Consider the following 26,729-nt stretch of genomic DNA (forward strand, 5'->3'; position numbering starts at 1 on the left):
AAGACTGAAATAAAGAGAACATCTTCACTCTTTTTGTGGAGACAGAAGTCTTTGTAGGGTTATTCTCTTTGGGAAAGCTCCTTCCAGGTTTTTCAAAATTCTACGGGGTTTTTTTTTTTTTCTGACTGTGTCCCTTGACTGAAGCAAAGTTGGAAGGGCAGAGTAGCTGAGTACGGAGATGAAGCGCGCAGGGTCTTCAGTGGCATTACCATTCAGTGCTATTTCCATCGCCCGATCGGTGCGCTGCTTCTCCTGCTGAGGGATGAGGCTCAGTGGTTCCGGGCTCAGTCTCGGCTTCCCGCTGCCCTGGGAAAGGCCGCGTTCCAATCTGGCCACCGGGTGTCTCGGAATGCTTGGAGCCGCGGGCCGGGGCGAGCGGCAGCGCGGGCTGCGGGCGGCGGCGGGCGCAGTCCCAGCGCGCACCGCTGGGTGGTGCTCTCGGCCAAGGCGGCGCCGAGCGGCTGCAGCAGCGGAGGCGGCCGAGCCCGGACCAGCCCAGCCCAGCCCAGCGCAGCCCAGCCCAGCCCAGCCCAGCCCAGCGCAGCCGAGCTCAGCTCAGAACAGCTCAGAACAGCCCAGCACAGCCCAGCGGAGCCGGGAGAAGGTGAGAGCGGCTGCGGCGGCGAGCGCTGCCCCGTATCACCCGCTGCCGGGACACCGCGGCTGCGTTCCGAGCCGCCGGCGGAATCGGAGCCAGCGACGGAAGGCGCCCGCCCCCCACTTCGCCGCTTTCCGCCGGGAATCGCCCGGGAGATCCCCGAGACCGAGGCCGCCGCCGCCGCCGCGCCATGGCGATCGCAAGGCAAGTGCTTTGTCTGTGTGCTTTCCTGTCCGTGCCGCACGCTCGCGCCGAGCCCATCCGCTACTCCGTAGCCGAGGAGGCGGAAAGCGGCTCCCTGGTTGGCAACCTGGCGGAGGACGCGGGGCTCACGCCGGAGCAGCTCTCGGCTCGCCGCGCCCGCCTGGTCTCGGAGGACGGGCGGCAGCATTTTCGCTTAGACCGCGCCTCCGGCCGCCTCGTCGTGGCGGGGAGGCTGGACCGGGAGGAGCTGTGCGGCCACTCCGGCACCTGCATGCTCCCCTTCGAGCTGCTGCTCGCCAACCCCCTGCAGTATTTTCGGGTCGAGGTGGCTCTGGAGGACATCAATGACCATTCACCCGTTTTCCCCGAGGAACAAGTCATCTTTAGGATCCCCGAAACAAGCGACTGGGGTTCGCGTTTCCCGCTAGAGCGAGCTCAGGACCTTGATGTTGGCAGCAATAATATCCAGGCATACAGCATCTCTCCCGAGAGTCAGTACTTTAATGTCTCTTATGGGACTCGGATCACAGGCAAGAAGTATCTTGAACTTGTTTTGGAAAAGCCACTAGACAGAGAGGAACAGGCAGAGATGGGTTTCAGTCTCATTGCTGTAGATGGGGGCTCTCCTCCCAGGAGTGGGACAACCCAAGTGAAAATTGTCATTCTAGATGTAAATGACAATGCTCCCATCTTCACACAGGAGGAGTACATAGGGCAGGTATTAGAGAACATGCCAGAAGGCTCTGTGGTTCTGAGTGTGCTGGCAACAGATCAGGATGCCGGAGTTAATGGGGACATTTCCTATCAACTCAGACAGGCAGTGGGCCAGAGCGACTCAGCGTTTGTGATTGATCCCATCACTGGTGAAATTAAACTCACAAAACCTCTGGACTTTGAGGCAGCAGAAACTCACGAGCTCAGTGTGAGGGCCACAGATGGTGGGGGGCTCTCAGCAATCTGCAAAGTGTTGGTGGAGGTGGTGGATGTGAATGACAATGCCCCGGAGCTGGTGGTCAGTTCCTTCAGCAGTCCCCTCCCCGAGAACACAGCGCCTGGCACGGTGGTTGCCCTCTTTACGGTCAGGGACCGGGATTCTGGTGCCAACGGGAAGATCTCCTGTGCCCTCGAGGATCAGCTCTTCTTCTCCCTGCGGCCAGCCTTTAAGAATTACTATGAGGTGGTGACAGTGAGCGCGCTGGACCGCGAGGAGACGGCTCAGTACATCCTGACTGTCACAGCAGCAGATGCGGGGTCCCCTCCCCTCACTACCACGCAGACCTTCAGCGTGGACATCTCGGATGTCAATGACAATGCCCCTGTGTTCAACCAGACGTCATACACCATGTATGTGCGTGAGAACAACGTCCCCACGGTGTTTGTTGGAGCCGTCAGTGCTGCAGATGCTGACGTGGGGCTCAATGCCAAGGTGACCTATTCCCTGGCCCCAGCCGAACCGGCAGAGCGGCCTTCCTGCTCCTGCATCTCTGTGAACTCCGAGAACGGACACGTCTTTGTGCTGCGGCCCCTGGACTACGAGCAGTTGAGGCAGACCGAGGTCACAGTCAGTGCCTCTGACGCGGGGTCTCCTCCCCTCAGAGCCAACGTCACCCTCCGCCTTGTCGTGCTGGACGAGAATGACAATGCCCCGCTCGTGCTCTACCCAGCCCAGGACAGCAGCCCACCGTCCAGTGAGCTGGTGCCCGTGTCGGCTGAGGCGGGCTACCTCGTCACCAAAGTGGTGGCCGTGGATGCCGACTCGGGACAGAACTCGTGGCTCTCGTACCACCTGCTGAGGGCCAGCGACCCCGGGCTGTTTACGGTGAGTGCCCAAAGCGGGGAGGTGCGTCTGAGGAGGCCGGTGACAGAGAGAGACACCGTGAAGCAGAAGCTCGTTGTCCTGGTGAGAGACAACGGGAAGCCCCCGCTGTCAGCCACCGCAGCTCTGAGCGCACTCGTGCTCAAGGACTTCTCAGACGTGCGCCTCCCGCACAGCAGTGCGGCCACAGAGGATGAGGGCGGCTCCCTGACCACCTATTTAATCATTTCCTTGGTCTTTGTCTCACTCCTCTTCCTCATCTCCACCGCCGTCTTTGTCGCTCGCAAGGTGTGCAAGAGACAGGAGCTGAAGGCTGGCCATGTGCTTTATGGTGGCAACAACTTGCAGAGCGGCCTGGCCGATGCAGCCGCTGCAGGGACCCTGCCCCACGCCTATTGCTACGAGATCAGCCTCACAACGGGCTCGGGCAACAGCGAGTTCAAATTCCTCAAGCCCATCCTCCCCAGCCTGCCACCACAGCACAGCGCCGTGGGCCAGGGCCCTGATGATGAACAGGATTTCCCCAGTGTCCCTGTGAGCACAGAGGACATGGCACCAGACAACCCTGGGACTCTCTCTGCAGGACACTTCAACCCTCTTTCCTTTAACTAGCACAGGGTCTGCACAGCCAGGGGCTTCATGGCTCATGGGAGGAGGGGATCCAGGCTGAAGCCTGTGGCAACGATTCCTCCAGAGCAAACCTGTCTTTCCAATTGGCATAACCAATTTCCCTCAAATTCTTAGTCAGATTAAAAGTCGTCTCCTAATCGAAAACCACAAAGAAGCAAATAAAAGACAGTCAGATTCTCTCCCTCAGGCAATCATATATTTCACCTGTGTTACAGCTGTTTCTGATAGGCTTTAAGAATGGGGTTAGCACTCCAGCCTATGCTCTTGTCTCTCTTCCTGTCAGACCAGACCATGAACCTCTTACTCATTGCTAGAACACAAAGGCACAGTTCGGTAGACAAATCTCACTCTTGCTGAAACGTCTCAAAGCCTTTTTCGCAGCTCAGAAAAGCCAGGTAGTTCTGAATACTGGGTCCCAACATTCTGCTAGCACAGGGCTTTTTCTTCCTGCAGTTCTGAATGTCTCTATCTGAGATTTGTGGGCTGTGTGTGTTACACTTTCCTCTCAGTATGTCTGTCTGTTCAGCCATTGTGCATCTGCAGATGTTTCACTAGTGCTGCCCAGAGAAACAGGGAATTTGTCCCATCCAGCCATTGCAATGAAGGCAGTTGCAGCCTTGCAGGCAAGAAGGCTGGAGTTTTCGTCCTTGTAGGGTAGAGCAGAGCAGCAAAACGCAGAACAAAATCTTCCTTTGGCCTGTAAGTGTGGGTTTGATGTTCTGTGTCCTCGGGATTGCCTTGGAAATACAGCAGTGTCAGGACAAGCTGGTTTTGGACCAGCTGTAACTGTACAGAGTGGTGAAAACTTATTATCTTTGTGTGCATGAAAATGCCACATATCCATCAAAAATAATATTCTGATGGTATAATCAAGAACTTGGAAAAAGGACTTTGAGGTTTGTTTCCTCATTCTTATTTCAGAATTCTGTGTTTTCTTGTTCAGAGTAGAAAGCTCTTCTCTAAAGGATTTTCTCCATTTGTCTTAAAGCATTTTCATTTGCATTTTTGCCCTTTCTACTTCTGCTCCTTCAACTGTGTTTGAGCATTGTCTTGCCTGTTCCTGTACAGCAGGACTTCCACCCCATCTATAATAATTAGTAGTTTGAATTATGTCTGTGATGCATGGAATAGACAGAAGGTCTCACAGTGTGGTGTGCTGAAGTTATAGAGTTTAACACTGTAAACTTGGATACCTCTGAGTTTAGAATTTTTTAAAAAATGGGTAAGATTGAAATAAAGAGAACATCCTCACTCCTTTTGTGGAGACAGAAGTCTTTGTAGAGTTATTCTCTTTGGGAAAGCTCCTTCCAGGTTTTTCAAAATTCTGCGAGGTTTTTTTCCTCACTGTGTGGCTGGACTGAAGCAAAGTTGTAAGTGTACCGTTGCCGAGTATGGAGATGTAACCGATAGAGTGTGCATTGGCACGACCGTGCTATTTCCATCGCCCGATCGGTGCGCTGCTTCTCCTGCTGAGGGATGAGGCTCAGTGGTTCCGGGCTCAGTCTCGGCTTCCCGCTGCCCTGGGAAAGGCCGCGTTCCAATCTGGCCACCGGGTGTCTCGGAATGCTTGGAGCCGCGGGCCGGGGCGAGCGGCAGCGCGGGCTGCGGGCGGCGGCGGGCGCAGTCCCAGCGCGCACCGCTGGGTGGTGCTCTCGGCCAAGGCGGCGCCGAGCGGCTGCGGCAGCGGAGGCGGCCGAGCCCGGACCAGCCCAGCCCAGACCAGCCCAGCCCAGCGCAGCGCAGCCCGGCTCAGAACAGCTCAGAACAGCTCAGAACAGCTCAGACCAGCACAGCTCAGCCCAGTGGAGCCGGGAGAAGGTGAGAGCGGCTGCGGCGGCGAGCGCTGCCCCGTATCACCCGCTGCCGGGACACCGCGGCTGCGTTCCGGGCCGCCGGCGGAATCGGAGCCAGCGACGGAAGGCGCCCGCCCCCCACTTCGCCGCTTTCCGCCGGGAATCGCCCGGGAGATCCCCGAGACCGAGGCCGCCGCCGCGCCATGGCGATCGCAAGGCAAGTGCTTTGTCTGTGTGCTTTCCTGTCCGTGCCGCACGCTCGCGCCGAGCCCATCCGCTACTCCGTAGCCGAGGAGGCGGAAAGCGGCTCCCTGGTTGGCAACCTGGCGGAGGACGCGGGGCTCACGCCGGAGCAGCTCTCGGCTCGCCGCGCCCGCCTGGTCTCGGAGGACGGGCGGCAGCATTTTCGCTTAGACCGCGCCTCCGGCCGCCTCGTCGTGGCGGGGAGGCTGGACCGGGAGGAGCTGTGCGGCCACTCCGGCACCTGCATGCTCCCCTTCGAGCTGCTGCTCGCCAACCCCCTGCAGTTCTTTCGGGTCGAGGTGGCTCTGGAGGACATCAATGACCATTCACCCGTTTTCCCCGAGGAACAAGTCATCTTTAGGATTCCCGAAACAAGCGACTGGGGTTCGCGTTTCCCTCTGGAGGGTGCTCGGGATCTCGATATTGGCAGCAATAATATCCAGACATACAGCATCTATCCCGAGAACGGGTACTTTAGTGTCTCCTTTGGCAGTCGAAGTGAAGATGACAAATATATTGAACTGGTCTTGGAAAAGCCACTAGACAGAGAGGAACAGGCAGAGATGGATTTCAGTCTCATTGCTGTGGACGGTGGCTCTCCTCCCAAAAGTGGGACCACCCAAGTGAAAATTGTCATTCTAGATGCAAATGACAATGCTCCCATCTTCACACAAGAGTTGTACATTGGGCAGGTATTAGAGAACATGCCAGAAGGCTCTGTGGTTCTGAGTGTGCTGGCAACAGATCAGGATGCCGGAGTTAATGGGGACATTTCCTATCAACTCAGACAGGCAGTGGGCCAGAGCGACTCAGCATTTGTGATTGATCCCATAACCGGTGAAATTAAACTCACAAAACCTCTGGACTTCGAGGATTCAGAGCATCACGAACTCCGTGTGAGGGCCACAGATGGTGGGGGACTCTCAGCAATCTGCAAAGTGTTGGTGGAGGTGGTGGATGTGAATGACAATGCCCCAGAGCTGGTGGTCAGTTCCTTCAGCAGTCCCCTCCCCGAGAACACAGCGCCCGGCACGGTGGTTGCCCTCTTTACGGTCAGGGACCAGGATTCTGGTGCCAACGGGAAGATCTCCTGTGCTCTCGAGGATCAGCTCTTCTTCTCCCTGCGGCCAGCCTTTAAGAATTACTATGAGGTGGTGACAGTGAGCGCGCTGGACCGCGAGGAGACGGCTCAGTACATCCTGACTGTCACAGCAGCAGATGCGGGGTCCCCTCCCCTCACTACCACGCAGACCTTCAGCGTGGACATCTCGGATGTCAATGACAATGCCCCTGTGTTCAACCAGACGTCATACACCATGTATGTGCGTGAGAACAACGTCCCCACGGTGTTTGTTGGAGCCGTCAGTGCTGCAGATGCTGACGTGGGGCTCAATGCCAAGGTGACCTATTCCCTGGCCCCAGCCGAACCGGCAGAGCGGCCTTCCTGCTCCTGCATCTCTGTGAACTCCGAGAACGGACACGTCTTTGTGCTGCGGCCCCTGGACTACGAGCAGTTGAGGCAGACCGAGGTCACAGTCAGTGCCTCTGACGCGGGGTCTCCTCCCCTCAGAGCCAACGTCACCCTCCGCCTTGTCGTGCTGGACGAGAATGACAATGCCCCGCTCGTGCTCTACCCAGCCCAGGACAGCAGCCCACCGTCCAGTGAGCTGGTGCCCGTGTCGGCTGAGGCGGGCTACCTCGTCACCAAAGTGGTGGCCGTGGATGCCGACTCGGGACAGAACTCGTGGCTCTCGTACCACCTGCTGAGGGCCAGCGACCCCGGGCTGTTTACGGTGAGTGCCCAAAGCGGGGAGGTGCGTCTGAGGAGGCCGGTGACAGAGAGAGACACCGTGAAGCAGAAGCTCGTTGTCCTGGTGAGAGACAACGGGAAGCCCCCACTGTCAGCCACCGCAGCTCTGAGCGCACTCGTGCTCAAGGACTTCTCAGACGTGCGCCTCCCGCCCAGCAGTGCGGCCACAGAGGATGAGGGCGGCTCCCTGACCACCTATTTAATCATTTCCTTGGTCTTTGTCTCACTCCTCTTCCTCATCTCCACCGCCGTCTTTGTCGCTCGCAAGGTGTGCAAGAGACAGGAGCTGAAGGCTGGCCATGTGCTTTATGGTGCCGACAACTTGCAGAGCGGCCTGGCCGATGCAGCCGCTGCAGGGACCCTGCCCCACGCCTATTGCTACGAGATCAGCCTCACAACGGGCTCGGGCAACAGCGAGTTCAAATTCCTCAAGCCCATCCTCCCCAGCCTGCCACCACAGCACAGCGCCGTGGGCCAGGGCCCTGATGATGAACAGGATTTCCCCTGTGTCCCTGTGAGCACAGAGGACATGGCACCAGACAACCCTGGGACTCTCTCTGCAGGACACTTCAACACTCTTTCCTTTAAGTAGCACAGGGTCTGCACATCTGGATGCTTCATGGCTCATGGGAAGAAGGATCCAGGCTGCAGCCTGTGGCAACGGTTCCTCTAGAGTAAACCCGTGTTTCCAATTGGCATAACCAACTTCCTACAAATTCTAAGTGAGAATAAAAGTTGTCTCCGACTCAAAAAAAAAAAAAAAAAAAAAAAAAAAGAAATTATAATCACCTGAGGTTCCTTCATTTAGTCAGTAGTGTGTTTCACCTGGTAGAGGCATTTCTGATAAGCTGTAAGGATGTGGTTAGCACTCCCATCTAAGTAGTTATGTCTCTTGTTGTCTGACAGGGCAGTGGATATTTTTGTTTTGCGCTGTAACACGAGGTCACAGTTGGCCAAACAAATCATATCCTCACTAAAATGCAAGAAGGCTTTTTCCCAGCTCTGGAAAGTGAGGAAGCTGTGAGTACCGAGTCACAATGTCGTGTGAGCACTAGGCCCTTTGTTCTCTGGGTTCTGGATGTCCCTGTCTGAGACATGTGAGCTCTGTGTGCTTGCTTTCTTGTCACTATGTTTGTCCATGCAGACCTTGTATGTCTGCATATGCTTCAGTCGTGCTGCCTGGTGAAGCAGAGAGACTCTCCCATCCGGCCATTGCAGCAGAGGTAATTCAAGCTCTGTGGGCAGGAAGGAGATTTTGACCTTTTGAGTACAACTGTCTCACCTTCTCTAGCTCAAAGTAGAGCAGCAAAATTCACAACAAAATTTTCCTTTAGCGAACAAGAGTAGTTTGGGTGTTCTGTACCTTGGGATTACCTTGCAAGTACAGCAGCACAGACAGTGTTGGGGTAGACTGAACGGAGTTGTGAAAACATATTCATTGTCATTGAGTGCATTGCATAAAAATTCCACAAGTCCTTAAAAGACAATTATCGGAACATAAAATCAAGCAGAACTTGAAAAAAGGACATTGAGTTTGGTCTCCTCATTGTTGTTCCTGAATCCAGAAGCTTCTTGATGGGAGTAGAAACCTGTCCCTGTGTGATTTTCAGGGTTTGTGTAAGAACAATTGCAGTCCCGTTTTTGCCTTTTTTCCTTCTACTCTCTGAAGGGTATTTGAGCATTATCTTGCCTGTTCCTCTACAGCAGGACTGCCACCCCATCTATAATAACTGGTTGTTTGAATGATGTCCGTGATGCATGGAATATTCAGAAAGCCTTCCTCCCGCTGTGTTGTGCTGAAGTTCCACAGTTTAACACTGTAAGCTTGGATAGCCCTGAGTTTAGAAATTGAAAAAATGTGTAAGACTGAAATAAAGAGAACATCCTCACTCTTTTTGTGGACACAGAAGTCTTTGTAGAGTTATTCTCTTTGGGAAAGCTCCTTCCAGGTTTTTCGAAATTCTACGGGGTTTTTTTTTTTTCTGACTGTGTCCCTTGACTGAAGCAAAGTTGGAAGGGCAGAGTAGCTGAGTACGGAGATGAAGCGCGCAGGGTCTTCAGTGGCATTACCATTCAGTGCTATTTCCATCGCCCGATCGGTGCGCTGCTTCTCCTGCTGAGGGATGAGGCTCAGTGGTTCCGGGCTCAGTCTCGGCTTCCCGCTGCCCTGGGAAAGGCCGCGTTCCAATCTGGCCACCGGGTGTCTCGGAATGCTTGGAGCCGCGGGCCGGGGCGAGCGGCAGCGCGGGCTGCGGGCGGCGGCGGGCGCAGTCCCAGCGCGCACCGCTGGGTGGTGCTCTCGGCCAAGGCGGCGCCGAGCGGCTGCGGCAGCGGAGGCGGCCGAGCCCGGACCAGCCCAGCCCAGCCCAGCCCAGCCCAGCCCAGCGCAGCGCAGCCCGGCTCAGAACAGCTCAGAACAGCTCAGAACAGCTCAGACCAGCACAGCTCAGCCCAGTCCAGCGGAGCCGGGAGAAGGTGAGAGCGGCTGCGGCAGCGGAGGCGGCCGAGCCCGGACCAGCCCAGCCCAGACCAGCCCAGCCCAGCCCAGCCCAGACCAGCGCAGAACAGCTCAGAACAGCTCAGACCAGCACAGCTCAGCCCAGCGGAGCCGGGAGAAGGTGAGAGCGGCTGCGGCGGCGAGCGCTGCCCCGTATCACCCGCTGCCGGGACACCGCGGCTGCGTTCCGAGCCGCCGGCGGAATCGGAGCCAGCGACGGAAGGCGCCCGCCCCCCACTTCGCCGCTTTCCGCCGGGAATCGCCCGGGAGACCCCCGAGACCGAGGCCGCCGCCGCCGCCGCGCCATGGCGATCGCAAGGCAAGTGCTTTGTCTGTGTGCTTTCCTGTCCGTGCCGCACGCTCGCGCCGAGCCCATCCGCTACTCCGTAGCCGAGGAGGCGGAAAGCGGCTCCCTGGTTGGCAACCTGGCGGAGGACGCGGGGCTCACGCCGGAGCAGCTCTCGGCTCGCCGCGCCCGCCTGGTCTCGGAGGACGGGCGGCAGCATTTTCGCTTAGACCGCGCCTCCGGCCGCCTCGTCGTGGCGGGGAGGCTGGACCGGGAGGAGCTGTGCGGCCACTCCGGCACCTGCATGCTCCCCTTCGAGCTGCTGCTCGCCAACCCCCTGCAGTTCTTTCGGGTCGAGGTGGCTCTGGAGGACATCAATGACCATTCACCCGTCTTTCCCGAGGAACGAGTTACTTTCCAGATCCCGGAAATGAGTGAGCTGGGCTCTCGTTTCCCTCTGGAGGCGGCTCGGGACCTTGATATTGGCAGCAACACAGTCCATGCATACAGCATCTCTCCCGAGAACGAGTACTTTAGTGTCTCCTATGGGAGTCGGAATAATGGAGACAAATATGTTGAACTTGTTTTGGAAAAGTCACTAGACAGAGAGGAACAGGCAGAGATGGGTTTTAGTCTCATTGCTGTGGACGGTGGCTCTCCCCCTAGAAGTGGGACCATCGAGATTTCTATTATCATTCTAGATGTAAACGACAATGCTCCCATCTTCACACAAGAGCGTTACATAGGGAAGGTTCTGGAAAACATGCCAGAAGGCTCTGTGGTTCTGAGTGTGCTGGCAACAGATCAGGATGCTGGAGTTAACGGGGACATTTCCTATCAACTCAGACAGGCAGTGGGCCAGAGCGACTCAGCGTTTGTGATTGATCCCATAACCGGTGAAATTAAACTCACAAAACCTCTGGACTTCGAGGCAGCAGAGACTCACGAGCTCAGTGTGAGGGCCACAGATGGTGGGGGGCTCTCAGCAATCTGCAAAGTGTTGGTGGAGGTGGTGGATGTGAATGACAATGCCCCGGAGCTGGTGGTCAGTTCCTTCAGCAGTCCCCTCCCCGAGAACACAGCGCCTGGCACGGTGGTTGCCCTCTTTACGGTCAGGGACCGGGATTCTGGTGCCAACGGGAAGATCTCCTGTGCCCTCGAGGATCAGCTCTTCTTCTCCCTGCGGCCAGCCTTTAAGAATTACTATGAGGTGGTGACAGTGAGCGCGCTGGACCGCGAGGAGACGGCTCAGTACATCCTGACTGTCACAGCAGCAGATGCGGGGTCACCTCCCCTCACTACCACGCAGACCTTCAGCGTGGACATCTCGGATGTCAATGACAATGCCCCTGTGTTCAACCAGACGTCATACACCATGTATGTGCGTGAGAACAACGTCCCCACGGTGTTTGTTGGAGCCGTCAGTGCTGCAGATGCTGACGTGGGGCTCAATGCCAAGGTGACCTATTCCCTGGCCCCAGCCGAACCGGCAGAGCGGCCTTCCTGCTCCTGCATCTCTGTGAACTCCGAGAACGGACACGTCTTTGTGCTGCGGCCCCTGGACTACGAGCAGTTGAGGCAGACCGAGGTCACAGTCAGTGCCTCTGACGCGGGGTCTCCTCCCCTCAGAGCCAACGTCACCCTCCGCCTTGTCGTGCTGGACGAGAATGACAATGCCCCGCTCGTGCTCTACCCAGCCCAGGACAGCAGCCCACCGTCCAGTGAGCTGGTGCCCGTGTCGGCTGAGGCGGGCTACCTCGTCACCAAAGTGGTGGCCGTGGATGCCGACTCGGGACAGAACTCGTGGCTCTCGTACCACCTGCTGAGGGCCAGCGACCCCGGGCTGTTTACGGTGAGTGCCCAAAGCGGGGAGGTGCGTCTGAGGAGGCCGGTGACAGAGAGAGACACCGTGAAGCAGAAGCTCGTTGTCCTGGTGAGAGACAACGGGAAGCCCCCACTGTCAGCCACCGCAGCTCTGAGCGCACTCGTGCTCAAGGACTTCTCAGACGTGCGCCTCCCGCCCAGCAGTGCGGCCACAGAGGATGAGGGCGGCTCCCTGACCACCTATTTAATCATTTCCTTGGTCTTTGTCTCACTCCTCTTCCTCATCTCCACCGCTGTCTTTGTCGCTCGCAAGGTGTGCAAGAGACAGGAGCTGAAGGCTGGCCATGTGCTTTATGGTGCCGACAACTTGCAGAGCGGCCTGGCCGATGCAGCCGCTGCAGGGACCCTGCCCCACGCCTATTGCTACGAGATCAGCCTCACAACGGGCTCGGGCAACAGCGAGTTCAAATTCCTCAAGCCCATCCTCCCCAGCCTGCCACCACAGCACAGCGCCGTGGGCCAGGGCCCTGATGATGAACAGGATTTCCCCAGTGTCCCTGTGAGCGCAGAGGACGTGGCACCAGACAATCCTGGGACTCTCTCTGCAGGACACTTCAACACTCTTTCCTTTAACTAGCACAGGGTCTGTAAAGCTGGACACTTTATGGGTGATGGTAGAAAGGGATCCAGGCTGTAGCCTGTGGCAACGGTTCTTCCAGAGCAAACCCGTGTTTCCAATTGGCATATCCAATTTCCCTCAAATTCTTAGTCAGATTAAAAGTCGTCTCCTAATCGAAAACCACAAAGAAGCAAATAAAAGACAGTCAGATTCTCTCCCTCAGGCAATCATATATTTCACCTGTGTTACAGCCGTTTCCGATAGGCTTTAAGAATGGGGTTAGCACTCCAGCCTATGCTCTTGTCTCTCTTCCTGTCAGACCAGACCATGAACCTCTTACTCATTGCTAGAACACAATGGCACAGTTGGGAAGACAAATCTCACTCTTGCTGAAACGGCTCAAAGCCTTTTTCGCAGCTCAGAAAAGCCAGGTAGTTCTGAATACTGGGTCCCAACATTCTGCTAGCACAGGGCTTTTTCTTTCTGCAGTTCTGAATGTCTCTATCTGAGGTTTGTGGGCTGTGTGTGTTACACTTTCCTCTCAGTATGTCTGTCTGTTCAGCCATTGTGTGCCTGCAGATGTTTCACTAGTGCTGCCCAGAGAAACAGGAGTTGCTCCCACCCAGCCTTTGCAATGCAGATGGTTCCAGCTCTGTAGAGTAGAAGGCTATTTTGGCCGTATGGGTATAGGGGTGTCATCTTCATCAAGGCAGAGAGGAGAAGGAAAATGCACAAGAAAATCTTCCTTTGGCCTATGTGTGGGTTTGGTGTTCTGTCTCCCTCAGGTTGTCTTGGAAATACAGCAGCATTAGGTTAGATGTGTTAGGGTAGGCTGTAACTGTAGAGATTTGTGAACACGTGTTCATTGTCTTTGGGTGAATGAAAATGCCACATGTCCATCAGGGATAATTTTGGGAAGTTAGAATCAAGAAGAACTTGGAAAAAGGACTTTGAGGTTTGTTTCCTCATTCTTGTTTCTGCAATCAGTGGCTTCTTGTTCACAGTAGAAAGCTGTCCCTACAGGATTTTCTCCATGTGTGTTAGAGCATGAGCATTCCCATTTTTGCCCTTTCTCCTCCTCTCTGACCTGTACTGAGCATTGTTTCCCAGTTCCTCCACAGCAGGACTGCCACCCCATATATATAACTGGTATATAATATATAACAACTGGTTGTTTGAATGATGTCCGTGATGCATGGAATATTCAGAAAGCCTTCCTCCCGCTGTGTTGTGCTGAAGTTACACAGTTTAACACTGTAAGCTTGGATAGCCCTGAGTTTAGAAATTGAAAAAATGTGTAAGACTGAAATAAAGAGAACATCCTCACTCTTTTTGTGGACACAGAAGTCTTTGTAGAGTTATTCTCTTTGGGAAAGCTCTGTGGAGGTTTTTCGAAATTCTACGTCTTTTTTTTTTCTCACTGCGTCCCTTGACTGAAGCAAAGTTGGAAGGGCAGAGTAGCTGAGTACGGAGATGAAGCGCGCAGGGTCTTCAGTGGCATTACCATTCAGTGCTATTTCCATCGCCCGATCGGTGCGCTGCTTCTCCTGCTGAGGGATGAGGCTCAGTGGTTCCGGGCTCAGTCTCGGCTTCCCGCTGCCCTGGGAAAGGCCGCGTTCCAATCTGGCCACCGGGTGTCTCGGAATGCTTGGAGCCGCGGGCCGGGGCGAGCGGCAGCGCGGGCTGCGGGCGGCGGCGGGCGCAGTCCCAGCGCGCACCGCTGGGTGGTGCTCTCGGCCAAGGCGGCGCCGAGCGGCTGCAGCAGCGGAGGCGGCCGAGCCCGGACCAGCCCAGCCCAGCCCAGCGCAGCCCAGCCCAGCCCAGCCCAGCCCAGCCCAGCGCAGCCGAGCTCAGCTCAGAACAGCTCAGAACAGCCCAGCACAGCCCAGCGGAGCCGGGAGAAGGTGAGAGCGGCTGCGGCGGCGAGCGCTGCCCCGTATCACCCGCTGCCGGGACACCGCGGCTGCGTTCCGAGCCGCCGGCGGAATCGGAGCCAGCGACGGAAGGCGCCCGCCCCCCACTTCGCCGCTTTCCGCCGGGAATCGCCCGGGAGATCCCCGAGACCGAGGCCGCCGCCGCCGCCGCGCCATGGCGATCGCAAGGCAAGTGCTTTGTCTGTGTGCTTTCCTGTCCGTGCCGCACGCTCGCGCCGAGCCCATCCGCTACTCCGTAGCCGAGGAGGCGGAAAGCGGCTCCCTGGTTGGCAACCTGGCGGAGGACGCGGGGCTCACGCCGGAGCAGCTCTCGGCTCGCCGCGCCCGCCTGGTCTCGGAGGACGGGCGGCAGCATTTTCGCTTAGACCGCGCCTCCGGCCGCCTCGTCGTGGCGGGGAGGCTGGACCGGGAGGAGCTGTGCGGCCACTCCGGCACCTGCATGCTCCCCTTCGAGCTGCTGCTCGCCAACCCCCTGCAGTATTTTCAGGTCGAGGTGGCTCTGGAAGACATCAATGACCATTCACCCGTCTTTCCCGAGGAACGAGTTACTTTCCAGATCCCGGAAACGAGCGAGCCGGGCTCTCGTTTCCCTCTGGAGGGTGCTCGGGACCTTGATATTGGCAGCAACACAGTCCATGCATACAGTATCTTTCCCGAGAACGAGTATTTTAATGTCTCCTATGGCAGCCACAGCGAGAATGACAAAAGTGTGGAGCTTATTTTGGAAAAGTCACTAGACAGAGAGGAGCGGGCAGAGATGAGTTTCAATCTCATTGCTGTGGACCGTGGCTCTCCTCCCAGGAGTGGGACCACAGAAGTCCACATTATTGTTGTAGATGTAAATGACAACTCTCCTGTCTTCACACAGAAAATCTATGTTGGGCAGGTTTTGGAAAACTCACCAGAGGGCTCTGTGGTTCTGAGAGTGGTGGCAACAGATCGGGATATAGGCGTTAACGGGGACATCTCCTATCAGTTCAGCCAAGCAGTGAGTCAGACCGACAACTCGTTCACAATTGACTCTGTGAGTGGTGAAATTAAACTCACAAAACCTCTGGACTTTGAGGCAGCAGAAACTCACGAGCTCAGTGTGAGGGCCAGAGATGGTGGGGGGCTCTCAGCAATCTGCAAAGTGTTGGTGGAGGTGGTGGATGTGAATGACAATGCCCCGGAGCTGGTGGTCAGTTCCTTCAGCAGTCCCCTCCCCGAGAACACAGCGCCCGGCACGGTGGTTGCCCTCTTTACGGTCAGGGACCGGGATTCTGGTGCCAACGGGAAGATCTCCTGTGCTCTCGAGGATCAGCTCTTCTTCTCCCTGCGGCCAGCCTTTAAGAATTACTATGAGGTGGTGACAGTGAGCGCGCTGGACCGCGAGGAGACGGCTCAGTACATCCTGACTGTCACAGCAGCAGATGCGGGGTCACCTCCCCTCACTACCACGCAGACCTTCAGCGTGGACATCTCGGATGTCAATGACAATGCCCCTGTGTTCAACCAGACGTCATACACCATGTATGTGCGTGAGAACAACGTCCCCACGGTGTTTGTTGGAGCCGTCAGTGCTGCAGATGCTGACGTGGGGCTCAATGCCAAGGTGACCTATTCCCTGGCCCCAGCCGAACCGGCAGAGCGGCCTTCCTGCTCCTGCATCTCTGTGAACTCCGAGAACGGACACGTCTTTGTGCTGCGGCCCCTGGACTACGAGCAGTTGAGGCAGACCGAGGTCACAGTCAGTGCCTCTGACGCGGGGTCTCCTCCCCTCAGAGCCAACGTCACCCTCCGCCTTGTCGTGCTGGACGAGAATGACAATGCCCCGCTCGTGCTCTACCCAGCCCAGGACAGCAGCCCACCGTCCAGTGAGCTGGTGCCCGTGTCGGCTGAGGCGGGCTACCTCGTCACCAAAGTGGTGGCCGTGGATGCCGACTCGGGACAGAACTCGTGGCTCTCGTACCACCTGCTGAGGGCCAGCGACCCCGGGCTGTTTACGGTGAGTGCCCAAAGCGGGGAGGTGCGTCTGAGGAGGCCGGTGACAGAGAGAGATACCGTGAAGCAGAAGCTCGTTGTCCTGGTGAGAGACAACGGGAAGCCCCCGCTGTCAGCCACCGCAGCTCTGAGCGCACTCGTGCTCAAGGACTTCTCAGACGTGCGCCTCCCGCCCAGCAGTGCGGCCACAGAGGATGAGGGCGGCTCCCTGACCACCTATTTAATCATTTCCTTGGTCTTTGTCTCACTCCTCTTCCTCATCTCCACCGCCGTCTTTGTCGCTCGCAAGGTGTGCAAGAGACAGGAGCTGAAGGCTGGCCATGTGCTTTATGGTGCCGACAACTTGCAGAGCGGCCTGGCCGATGCAGCCGCTGCAGGGACCCTGCCCCACGCCTATTGCTACGAGATCAGCCTCACAACGGGCTCGGGCAACAGCGAGTTCAAATTCCTCAAGCCCATCCTCCCCAGCCTGCCACCACAGCACAGCGCCGTGGGCCAGGGCCCTGATGATGAACAGGATTTCCCCAGTGTCCCTGTGAGCGCAGAGGACATGGCACCAGACAACCCTGGGACTCTCTCTGCAGGACACTTCAACACTCTTTCCTTCAACTAGCACGGGGTCTGCACATCTGGATGCTTCATGGCTCATGGGAGGAGGGGATCCAGGCTGCAGCCTGTGGCAACGGTTCCTCTGGAGTAAATCTGTGTTTTCAATTGGCGTAAGCAATTTCCCTCAAATTCTAAGTCAGTATAAAAGTTTTCTGCCACTCCAAATACATAAACAAACAAAAGAAATTCAGGTCTTCTCACTGAGGCAATAGTATGTTTCAGCTCTGTATGGTCATTTCTGTTTGGCTTTAAGAATGCAGTTAGCATTCCAGCTATGCTCTTTTCTCTCTTGCTGTCCAACAAGACAGCGGAGCGTTTATTCTGTCTTGTGACACAAGGGCACAGCTGGGCTGACAGATCTCCTCCTTCATAAAATATAGAAAACCCCTTTCCCAGCTCAGGAAAGCCAAGATATTGAGACTACTGTGTCACAACGTCATGTGAGGAGTGGCCTCTTTCGTCCCGGGGTTCTGGATTCTTTTGTCTGAGATGCCTGGGATCTCTGTGCTTTGGTTTCTTGTCACTATGTCAGCCTGTATAGCCACTGTGTGTTTGCATATGATTCACCAGTGCTGCCTGCTGAATGATGGAGTTGCTCCCATCCAACCTTTGCAATGCTGGCAATTGCATCTCAACTGGCAAGAAAGGTATTCTGACCCTTTGAATACAGGAGTCTCATCTTCTCCAGGGCAGGGAAGAGCAGTAAAATGTACAACAAAATATTCTTTTTGCCCTATGAAGCAGTGCTTGGTGTTCTGTCTCGTTGTAATACAGAAATATAGCAGCACAAACCCTGTTGGGTATACTGTAACTGTACAAGGTTTTGAAAACATGTCCATTTTCTTTGGGTACATTTCATGAAAACTCCATTAAGTCCTTCAGAGAGCGTTTTCTGAAGGGTAGAATCAACACGAAATGGCAAAAAGGAGATTGATTTTGGTCTTCTTATTGTTCCTATATACAGTGGTTTCTTGTTGAGAGTAGAAAGCTGTCCCCACATAATTTTCTGCATTTGTCTTAGAGCATTTGCATTCTCCTTTTTGCCCCTTCTCCTGCTACTCTCTGAACTGTGTTTGAGCATCGTCTTTCCTACTCTGCTTAAGGACTGCCACCCCATGTATAATAACTGATGACTTGAATGATGTCTGTTAGGCACAGAGCATTCAGAAAGCCTCACACTGTTGTTGTGCTGAAGTTATAAAGTTTAACATTGTAAACTTGAATACCCCTGAGTGTAAAACTGAAATAAAGAGAACACCTGAATGCCTTGTGTGGAGACAGTCTTTGTATTTTCCTTTGGCCTAGGTAGTGGGTGAGTGGGCACATGTCTCCAGTTTCAAGATGCAGCTGATATAGCATTCAGGAAAACTGGGAGGATGATGGAATTTCTATCAGGCCTCTATGGTTCTTTTGAGCACTGACCTTCTGGCTGAGATGGAGTCCAGTAATAGGCCAGGTCAGGGGAAACTGGGCCCTACCTCAACAGAGGCCCTGGGTGTGCAAATGCCTCTGCAAAGCTGTGATATAGGGGAGTGGCCTTCTCAAATCTTCTAACAGCTGCATCTGCAGATGGCAGCAGTTACAAGGTGTTTGTAACACTTCAGGTGTAAGAATTTTGGAAAAGAATGGCACAAAAACAGGGAGTACTGCCCTTGGGAAGTATTTTTTGGGAGTGCCTGGAGGTGGGAATTAGGTCAGTAAAAGCTGCTACTAGGGAGAGGCTTTGCTATCATGAAATGCAGAAGACTGCAGCAGGATTACTTCCACAAGGCTCAGATGAACAGGTAAGTCTTGGGGAAGGAATGGTGTAGTGATGCTGACCAGAAGACTGATGTACATCGAGGATGAAGTGATCCATAATCCAGTTAATCTGGGAAGGCACAGGCCACTGCTGTGCTGTGTTCTGCTCCACAAATACATTGGTGGAAGGTTATATTCATCTCCCTGTAACCAAGAAACCTGCAGGCAGGTCCCCCTTGCCACTGATGAGAAAGCCACCTGCAAGCAAGAAGTCTGCATGCAAACTTCTTTTACTGGAACACTAAAAATTATGAATAAAACTGGTTTATTTTATGAAAGTCCTATAATGCCTTGACTGAGTGGAACAGGGGCACTCTTCCTTTCCTGGGACCAGGATCTGCTTGGCATTCTGTGTGTGGCTGAATTCCTGTGTGAAGTTACTTTTACTACATGTTCTCCACATCTAAAGGGATGCAGGATTACCTGCACTAATCTCTTCCACTAGTGTGTGTTATAAAAGAGAGTTGGTGTGTCTGACTGAGATCACTAGGGACCATCACCTTCTGTTGTTAAACTTCTGGGGTTTGGGTCATTCCAGATTGAGACCTCAAGTGTGTGATGCAGTTTATAAACAGATTATTTATTATGGCTTTTACCTTATGGGAGGGGGAGGCAGTTTCCTGTCTTAAAGGGCCTGTACACACTGCTGAGCTCTCTCAAGAAGCTCACTGGAGGTGCCCTTTAGGAAGGATTAAGTCCTTAGTCCAGTCCTCCTTACAAGAGGAAATGCTTTTCTGGACCTGCTGGTCATCAATACATGTGAGCTAATCAAATATATCAAGATTGGAGGCAGCCTGAGCTGCCATGATCATGCACTGGTCAAGTTCACAGTCCTGAGAGATATGGATCAGGCAAAGAGTAAAGTCAGGACCCTGAATTTTAGGAAAGCAAACTTCCAGCTCTTAAAGGATTTAGTGAATGGGACCCTTCAGAGGAAAGTGTCCCGAGAAACAAGGGAGCAGAGCAGACCTGGCAGGTCTTTAGGGATGCTTTCCATACAGTGCATGATCTCTTGAGCCCACGTGTAGGAAATCAGGAAAAGAAGTGAACAGACCAGCATGGCTGAGGCAAGACTTGCTGGTCAAACTAAAGGGCGAGAAAGAAATGCACAGCAGTGGGAGTAGGGACAGATGTCCTTGGAAGAGTATAGGGATGTTGTCTGGTTGTGTAGGGGTAGGGGCAGGTAGGCCAAGGCATGGCTGGAGCTGAACTCTACAAGGAAGGCAAAGAACAGCAAGAAGGGCTTCTACAGGTAAGTCAGACTGAAGAAGAGGGTAAAAAAACCCTGTACATCTCCTGATGAGCACAACTGACAAACTGATAAAAAGCGAACAGTGAGAAGGCTGAGGTAGCCATATCTTTGTCTCAATCATCATTGACAAGGTCTCTTCCCACACCTATCAAATGGATGGAGCTCAAGGCAGGGACTGGGGAAAAAACATCCCTCCCACTATAAGAGAACATCAGGTTCAAGACCGCCTGAGGAACCTGAACATAGAAAAGTCAGTTGGTGGCTTCTGCTATCGCATGGGATTTGGAAATCTATGGTTGCTAATGGAATTCCAATATTAAGACACATTGGCAGAAAAGGTGAGGGGAATAAAAAGGTCATCCAACCGTGACTGCTGAAAAAAGCTAGGCAATTAGTGGGGGAAATTGTGCTTTTGAACTAATGGAATATGACTAGTAATACTTCTGCTTGTTAAGAGAATTTTAAATTGTATCACCATTACAAAAACATCTTCCTGTGCGGCAGAAATAGCACAAGGATGCCTCTGCCTGCTTACCGGTCTTGATCAGCTTCTCAAAGGACTGGAGAAAAGCAGAAGCAGGACGTCTCCGCTGGACGGGGCCTGTTGGCTCCGTGGCTCTCTGCGGTCCCCGTGAACAAGGCAGGGCGGGCATTGCTCGGCAGCGCTCGGTGCCTGCAGTGCGGGCAGGAGGCTGCGGGCGCCGCTGTTGACCGAGAGGAGCGAGAGAAAGCTCGGAGCGCTGCAGCCCCGCCCGCTGCAGACCGGCTCGCTTGCCCCCTCCCTCTCTGACTCGGCAGACGCCGGATTGCGATCGTCCCCGCGCTGCGGAACCGTGCTGCATCAAGGAGGCGGCGACCAGGAGCTGTGACTCGGAGAAAGAATTGGACCAGCAGCCGGAGCCGAAGCGGGTATCATATCTGCGGTCGGCGGTGGGAATTGACCGTGGTGTTTCGGTGCCGGCGGTGCCGCGGCGGAGATGTGCGCGGCGGGGAGGCGCTGGGGCCGGCGGCAGCGAGCTCTGCTCTGGGCCGTCCTGCTGGCAGCGTGGGAGGCGGCGTGGGGGCAGCTGCGCTACTCGGTGCCCGAGGAGATGCCCAAGGGCTCGTTCGTGGGCGACGTAGCCAAGGACCTGGGGCTGCAGCTGCCGGCGCTCCGAGACCGCGATGCCCACGTTTTTGACACAGGTAGGAGACGCTACTTCTTTTTGGACTCAGACAACGGCCACTTATCTATGATGGAGCAGGTGGACAGAGAAGAGATATGTGCAGCTGTTCCTAAATGCGTTCTACATTTTGAAATTCTTGTAAAACATCCGATGAAACTTTACAAAGGGGAAGTTGAAATACTCGATATTAATGATAACTCTCCCAGTTTCCCAGAAAGCAGCAGTGTCTTAGAAATCAGCGAGAATACTGCACCAGGTACACGCTTCCCGTTAGAGAAAGCTCATGATCCCGACATAGGAGCGAACTCATTACAGAATTATGAAAGTAGTGAGAGCAGCTATTTCACCCTGGACGTGAAAAACGGAGATGATGGTGTGAAATATCCGGAATTAATACTGATGAAATCTTTGGATCGGGAACAGCAGGCTGCTCATAATTTAATCCTGACAGCCACAGACAACGGGAGTCCGGTAAAATCGGGATCGACAATAATTAAAATTATTGTGATAGATGGAAATGACAATGCTCCAGAATTTACTCAGTCTGTGTATAAGGTGACCGTGAGAGAAGACGTGGCCGTGGGAAGTCGGGTGTTACAGGTGACAGCAACTGACAGAGACGAGGGGCCAAATGCCGAGGTGAAATACTCGTTCTTTAAAATCCCGGAGAAGTTTGACAAGACTTTTAAGATGGATCCGGAAAGCGGAGAAATTGAGATAATAGAGAAGTTGAATTTCGAAGAGCACGAGTTTTACGAACTGATGGTGCAAGCACGGGATGGGGGAGGACTCTCTTCCCACAGTAAGGTATTCATCAAGGTCTCTGATGTAAACAACTACGTTCCCGAGATTGTCATTATGTCCGTGTTCAGTCCGGTTCCAGAAGATACACCGCTGGGGACAGTAATAGCAATATTCAGTGTCCAAGACAGAGACTCTGGGGCGAACGGCGAGGTGCAGTGCAGCATACCCGAAGGCCTCCCGTTTTGGTTGGAGAAGTCGTTCGACAATTACTACAGCATGGTGACTGCTGAGCTGCTGGACCGGGAGCAGGTGTCGGAGTACAACGTGACGGTGCGGGCGGCCGACGGCGGGTCGCCGGCGCTGCAGAGCAGCGCGGTGCTGGCGCTGCGGGTGCTGGACGTGAACGACAACGCGCCGGTGTTCGCGCAGGAGCGCTACAGCGCGCGGCTGGCGGAGAACAACGCGGCGGGCGCGCTGGTGCTGACGGTGCGCGCGACGGACGCGGACTGGGGGCAGAACGCGCGCGTGCGGTACCGGCTGTGGGAGGGGCGGGTGCGGGGCGCGCCGCTGTCGTCGTACGTGTCGGTGCAGGCGGAGACGGGCGCGCTGTACGCGCTGCGCTCCTTCGACTACGAGGAGGTGCGCGAGCTGGAGCTGTGGGTGCGTGCGGAGGACGGCGGCGCGCCGGCGCTGAGCAGCAACGTGTCGGTGCGGCTGCTGATCGTGGACGAGAACGACAACGCGCCGCAGGTGCTCTACCCGCCCGCGGCTCCGCCTGTGGCATCGAGCAAGGGGGGCTGGTCGGGCGTGGAGCTGGCGCCGCGCTCGTCGGAGCCCGGCGCGCTGGTGGCAAAGGTGGTGGCGGTGGACGCGGACGCGGGGCAGAACGCGTGGCTGTCCTACGAGCTGGCCAAGGCGACGGAGCCGGGGCTGTTCCGCGTGGGGCTGCACAGCGGCGAGGTGCGCACGGCGCGCTTCCCGCTGGCCCGCGACGCGGCGCGCCAGAGCCTGGTGGTGGTGGTGAAGGACCACGGGCGGCCGGCGCTGTCGGCCACGGCCACGCTGAGCGTGGTGCTGGCCGAGAGCGTGGCCGAGCTGCTGGCCGAGCTGGGCAGCGCGGCCGAGGCGGCGGCGCCGGGCGAGCCGGCCGGCAGCCTGACGCGCTGGCTCGTGCTGGCCGTGGCCGCCGTGTCCTGCCTGTTCGTCGCCTTCCTGCTGCTGCTGCTGGCGCTGCGCCTGCGCCGCTGGCGCCGCGAGCAGCTGCTGGCGGCCGACAGCGGCGTCTTGCGCGGCGTGCCGGTCTCGCACTTCGTGGGCATCGACGGCGTGCGCGCCTTCCTGCAGTCCTACTCGCACGAGGTGTCGCTCACGGCCGACTCGCGCAAGAGCCAGCTGCGCTTCTCGGGCGGCAGCTGCTGCGACACCCTGCCGGCCCGGCCACCAGACGAAGCTTCGGGTGATCTTGTCCCTTCAGGAGATCAAGTTTCCGAAAGCGTTGGGCACATTGCCTTTCAGGTACGTTAATTTTTAAACTTTATTTAGTGGACGCCGTGTTTAGGTTCCTTCGGATAGCCATAGACTTTTCACAGTGCATGGTTCACAGTCTTGGAAACCAAGTTTTAAGATAGTCACCTGCTCATGAATGTCATCTCCTGAATGCATGCTGAATCTGCCTTGTGTGTTTTATGTGCCATGTTCTCTACCACTTGCCAGAGCTCTTTTTATCTCACTTTCCCCAAGGCTGGAAGGTTCTGTTGTATGTGCAACTTCACAAGGAAAACTCATTCTCTTTGTCTTCTTCTGACCGTTCTTTGAAATTGTTTAAATACTTGCTAGTACCCGGTACCCAGCACTTCATTGTAATCCCCTGTATCAACTCTCAAATTCCGGTAGAATTCGGGGATCTTGTAGCTTAAAAGCCGACACCTTGAAGTCCCAGATTTCTTCCATATCTGCCTTCAAAAAACGAGTTAATCAATCCCGCTTAAGGGCACTAGAATTTCTACTAAGAGATTCATATTAAATGGTGACGAATTCCTCTGATCGAGTTTTTTTCCCACTGTTGGGCTTTGTGACTTAACCTTTGGATTCGATACAAATGTAGTTGTATATATATTACTATACTATACAGGTATAGTAATCGAAATGGAGTATATTTATTAGAATATAGATGAAAAAATACTTAAATGCAAAGTACCATTCACCACTATTTATTTATATTGTAGTAATTTTGGACTGCGAGTTAATCTTGAAAACACGAATTTGGACAGTGTTTCGGTGTGTGATGCATGAAAATGTGTGTCTGGGTTGTTACAGCAATTCTGGCCGTATAGGAGGCAGTGAATTGACTGCGACATGTTTCAACAGAGTTCCCCTGTCCCCATGTAAATAACCACATCCATCTCTCGATATCATGTGGAGATGCTCACAGTCTTGCGTGGCTTCTGGAACATTACAAATTCAAATCCACGTCTTGTTCTGACAGGTTATTAATTTGTTACCGTAAGTTGTGTGTAGGTGCAGCTGGAGGGAAAGGAATTAGCCTTCACTGGATGAACTGCCAGAGCTAGCAAGAAAACATATTTTCTAATGAGATGTTACTGCGAAGGGGAGGAGGTCTTGAAATTGGCATCTCAGAGGCCCAGGATTGGAGCATATGCAAGAGCAACTCCACCGAGTAGACAGAGTGGAGAATTTTCTAACCTCCCCTTGCCTTCTGCATAAGGGGCTGTGATAATACAGACTTCCTTCAGGGTTTTTGTTGTTATTTTTTTGTTTGTGGGTTTGAGTTTGTTTTTTTACTATAAGAGACACGAGGTTCTAACTTACAGGTAAGATAAAATGGCTTTTTGCAAGGAATCTGTCTGTTTACTCTTGGTTGTTCAAACAACCATGACTGCCGTCAACATTTCCCAGGAAATGTTCTTTAATGCCTGAGACCAGCTACAATATTGGCTTGTTTAGGATATCAGGGAGTGGTTTGTGGGAGACACACACAAAAAAATTCGGGGTTGGGTTGTATGGGTACTGATGAGATGATGCTGAGCTTTAAATGTCAAAAGAGATGGGATCAGGTCTGATGTGACCGCTGTGGTGTTCTCAGCACCTGGGATTCCCGGCTTGGCTTGTCCATCAACGACCACCGTTCAAAGATGGAAAGCTTAGTGTTAGTCGGGGATCTCTCAGCTATCATAAATAAACCTGCTACCCACGAGCAGTGTTTCAGCGTTCGATCCGCCCTGCCTTTTCCCTCACGGAGGCGAGATGATGGCAGCGGGGACACCGAGTGTCCCACCCAGGAGATCAGTAAGATCACAGCGTGGCAGAGATAAGGTCCTGCCCCACATCCCTCAAGAAACGGAGGAGGATCTGTCGGACGGAAGACTTGCAGGTGTAAGGAATTCAGACAATGGGAATTCCTAGATGCAAGGCTTCAGTACTGATAGAGGTTTTCTGTTTTTCGCTCCTGACATCTGTATTTTCCAATCCTTCCCGATTCAAGGGAGTGCAGAGCAGGACCTTCGGGCTATTCTTTCTCTTGGACGCTGCGGTTCTCAGACATGGACTCAGGGTGTCACTGTTGGCCAAGGCGAAGAAGCTGCTCCGCCGTCGGCTCCTCCCCGGCCCCCGCGTAGCGCTGCTCTGCACTGCGCAGAGCAGAGAGAAAAGCAGGAACAGCTCGGCTCAGCCCGTCCTCCGACCGGCAACAGGGATTTCATATATTTATTTCTTTCGGATACCTGTTTAGCTACCCGGAAATCCTAATTTTAAATCGTCCGGAGAATACCCTTCAGGAAAGCAGGGAATGGAGGTCAGATTGGCAGCGCAGGGCTGGGCAGGCGCTGGGCGGGTCGCGTTGCTGGCAGTGCTGCTGTGCGTGTGGTGCCGGGCGGCGGCGGAGCGGGTCCGCTACTCCATCGCCGAGGAGCTGAGCAGAGGCTCGCTCGTGGGGCCGCTGGCGCGGGACCTGGGGCTCAGCCCGGGCGAGCTGCCGGCGCGCAAGCTGCGGATAGTTGCTGGTGACGAAAAGCAGTACTTCACTCTCGAGGAAGATAATACAAATCTGCGTGTAAACGACAGGATAGACCGAGAGAGCATCTGCGGGGCCGTGTCGCCCTGTGTCCTCTTCTTGGAGGCAGTCGTGGAAAACCCTTTTGACATATTTCATGTGAGTGTCACTATCCAGGATATCAATGACAATGCGCCGCAGTTTGACAGAGAATTTGTTACCATAGAAATAATCGAGTCGACGCCTCCTGGTACCAGGTTCCCATTGGGCAGCGGCAGAGACCCCGACATTGGGGCGAACTCTTTACAGAACTACGAACTTACCCCCAACCCACTCTTCTCCCTCGTAGTGAGGGAGAGCCCTGATGGGACGAAGCACGCGGAGCTGGTACTGGAGAAATTCTTAGATCGAGAAAAACAGAGAAATCACCATTTGATTTTGACGGCGGTAGATGGTGGGGATCCAGTCCGATCCGGGACAGCCCAGATTAAGATTAACGTGACCGACGCAAACGACAACCCACCAGTATTCACGAAAGAAATCTACAAGGTTCGACTGATGGAAAACCTGCCAGAAGGCTCCTTAGCTTTTCAGGTGAAAGCTACCGACAATGACGAAGGTACAAATGCAGAAATTACCTACTCCTTCAGCGACATAGCAAAAAGTGTCCACCAGGTCTTCACTTTGGACCCCAGGACAGGGGACGTGAAGGTTTCAGGACCCTTAGATTATGAAGAAAGGAAATATTACGAAGCGAGTGTGGAGGGCAAGGATGGGGGCGGGCTCACTGCACATGCCAAAGTGCACATAGACATTATAGACGTAAACGACAATGCGCCAGCCCTTTCCCTCCTGCCTATCTTGAACCCGATACCGGAAGACTCAGTCCCGAGCACAGTTGTAGCTGTGATT

General features: G+C 54.6%; 3 protein-coding genes across 3 annotated transcripts; all 3 read left to right on the forward strand.

The window, feature by feature from the left end:
* The first annotated feature begins 694 nt into the window (after nucleotides 1-694).
* On the forward strand, nucleotides 695-13,666 carry LOC125333965 (protocadherin-16-like). Its single transcript, XM_048320298.1, has 4 exons — nucleotides 695-3,229; nucleotides 4,822-5,258; nucleotides 5,330-7,608; nucleotides 9,720-13,666. The coding sequence occupies exons 1-4, from the start codon at nucleotides 789-791 to the stop codon at nucleotides 12,336-12,338; spliced, it is 7,776 nt and encodes a 2,591-aa protein (XP_048176255.1). The 5' UTR covers nucleotides 695-788; the 3' UTR covers nucleotides 12,339-13,666.
* On the forward strand, nucleotides 743-9,003 carry LOC125333571 (protocadherin beta-15-like). Its single transcript, XM_048319526.1, has 2 exons — nucleotides 743-777; nucleotides 5,231-9,003. The coding sequence occupies exon 2, from the start codon at nucleotides 5,245-5,247 to the stop codon at nucleotides 7,684-7,686; it is 2,442 nt and encodes an 813-aa protein (XP_048175483.1). The 5' UTR covers nucleotides 743-777; nucleotides 5,231-5,244; the 3' UTR covers nucleotides 7,687-9,003.
* Nucleotides 13,667-14,134: 468 nt separating the features above from the next.
* LOC125333570 (protocadherin beta-15-like) lies at nucleotides 14,135-18,109 on the forward strand. The gene has a single exon (XM_048319525.1). The coding sequence runs from the start codon at nucleotides 14,409-14,411 to the stop codon at nucleotides 16,848-16,850; it is 2,442 nt and encodes an 813-aa protein (XP_048175482.1). The 5' UTR covers nucleotides 14,135-14,408; the 3' UTR covers nucleotides 16,851-18,109.
* The last annotated feature ends 8,620 nt before the right edge of the window (nucleotides 18,110-26,729 follow it).

The sequence above is a fragment of the Corvus hawaiiensis genome, chromosome 15 (genome assembly GCF_020740725.1).
Source record: "Corvus hawaiiensis isolate bCorHaw1 chromosome 15, bCorHaw1.pri.cur, whole genome shotgun sequence".
NCBI lineage: Eukaryota > Metazoa > Chordata > Aves > Passeriformes > Corvidae > Corvus > Corvus hawaiiensis.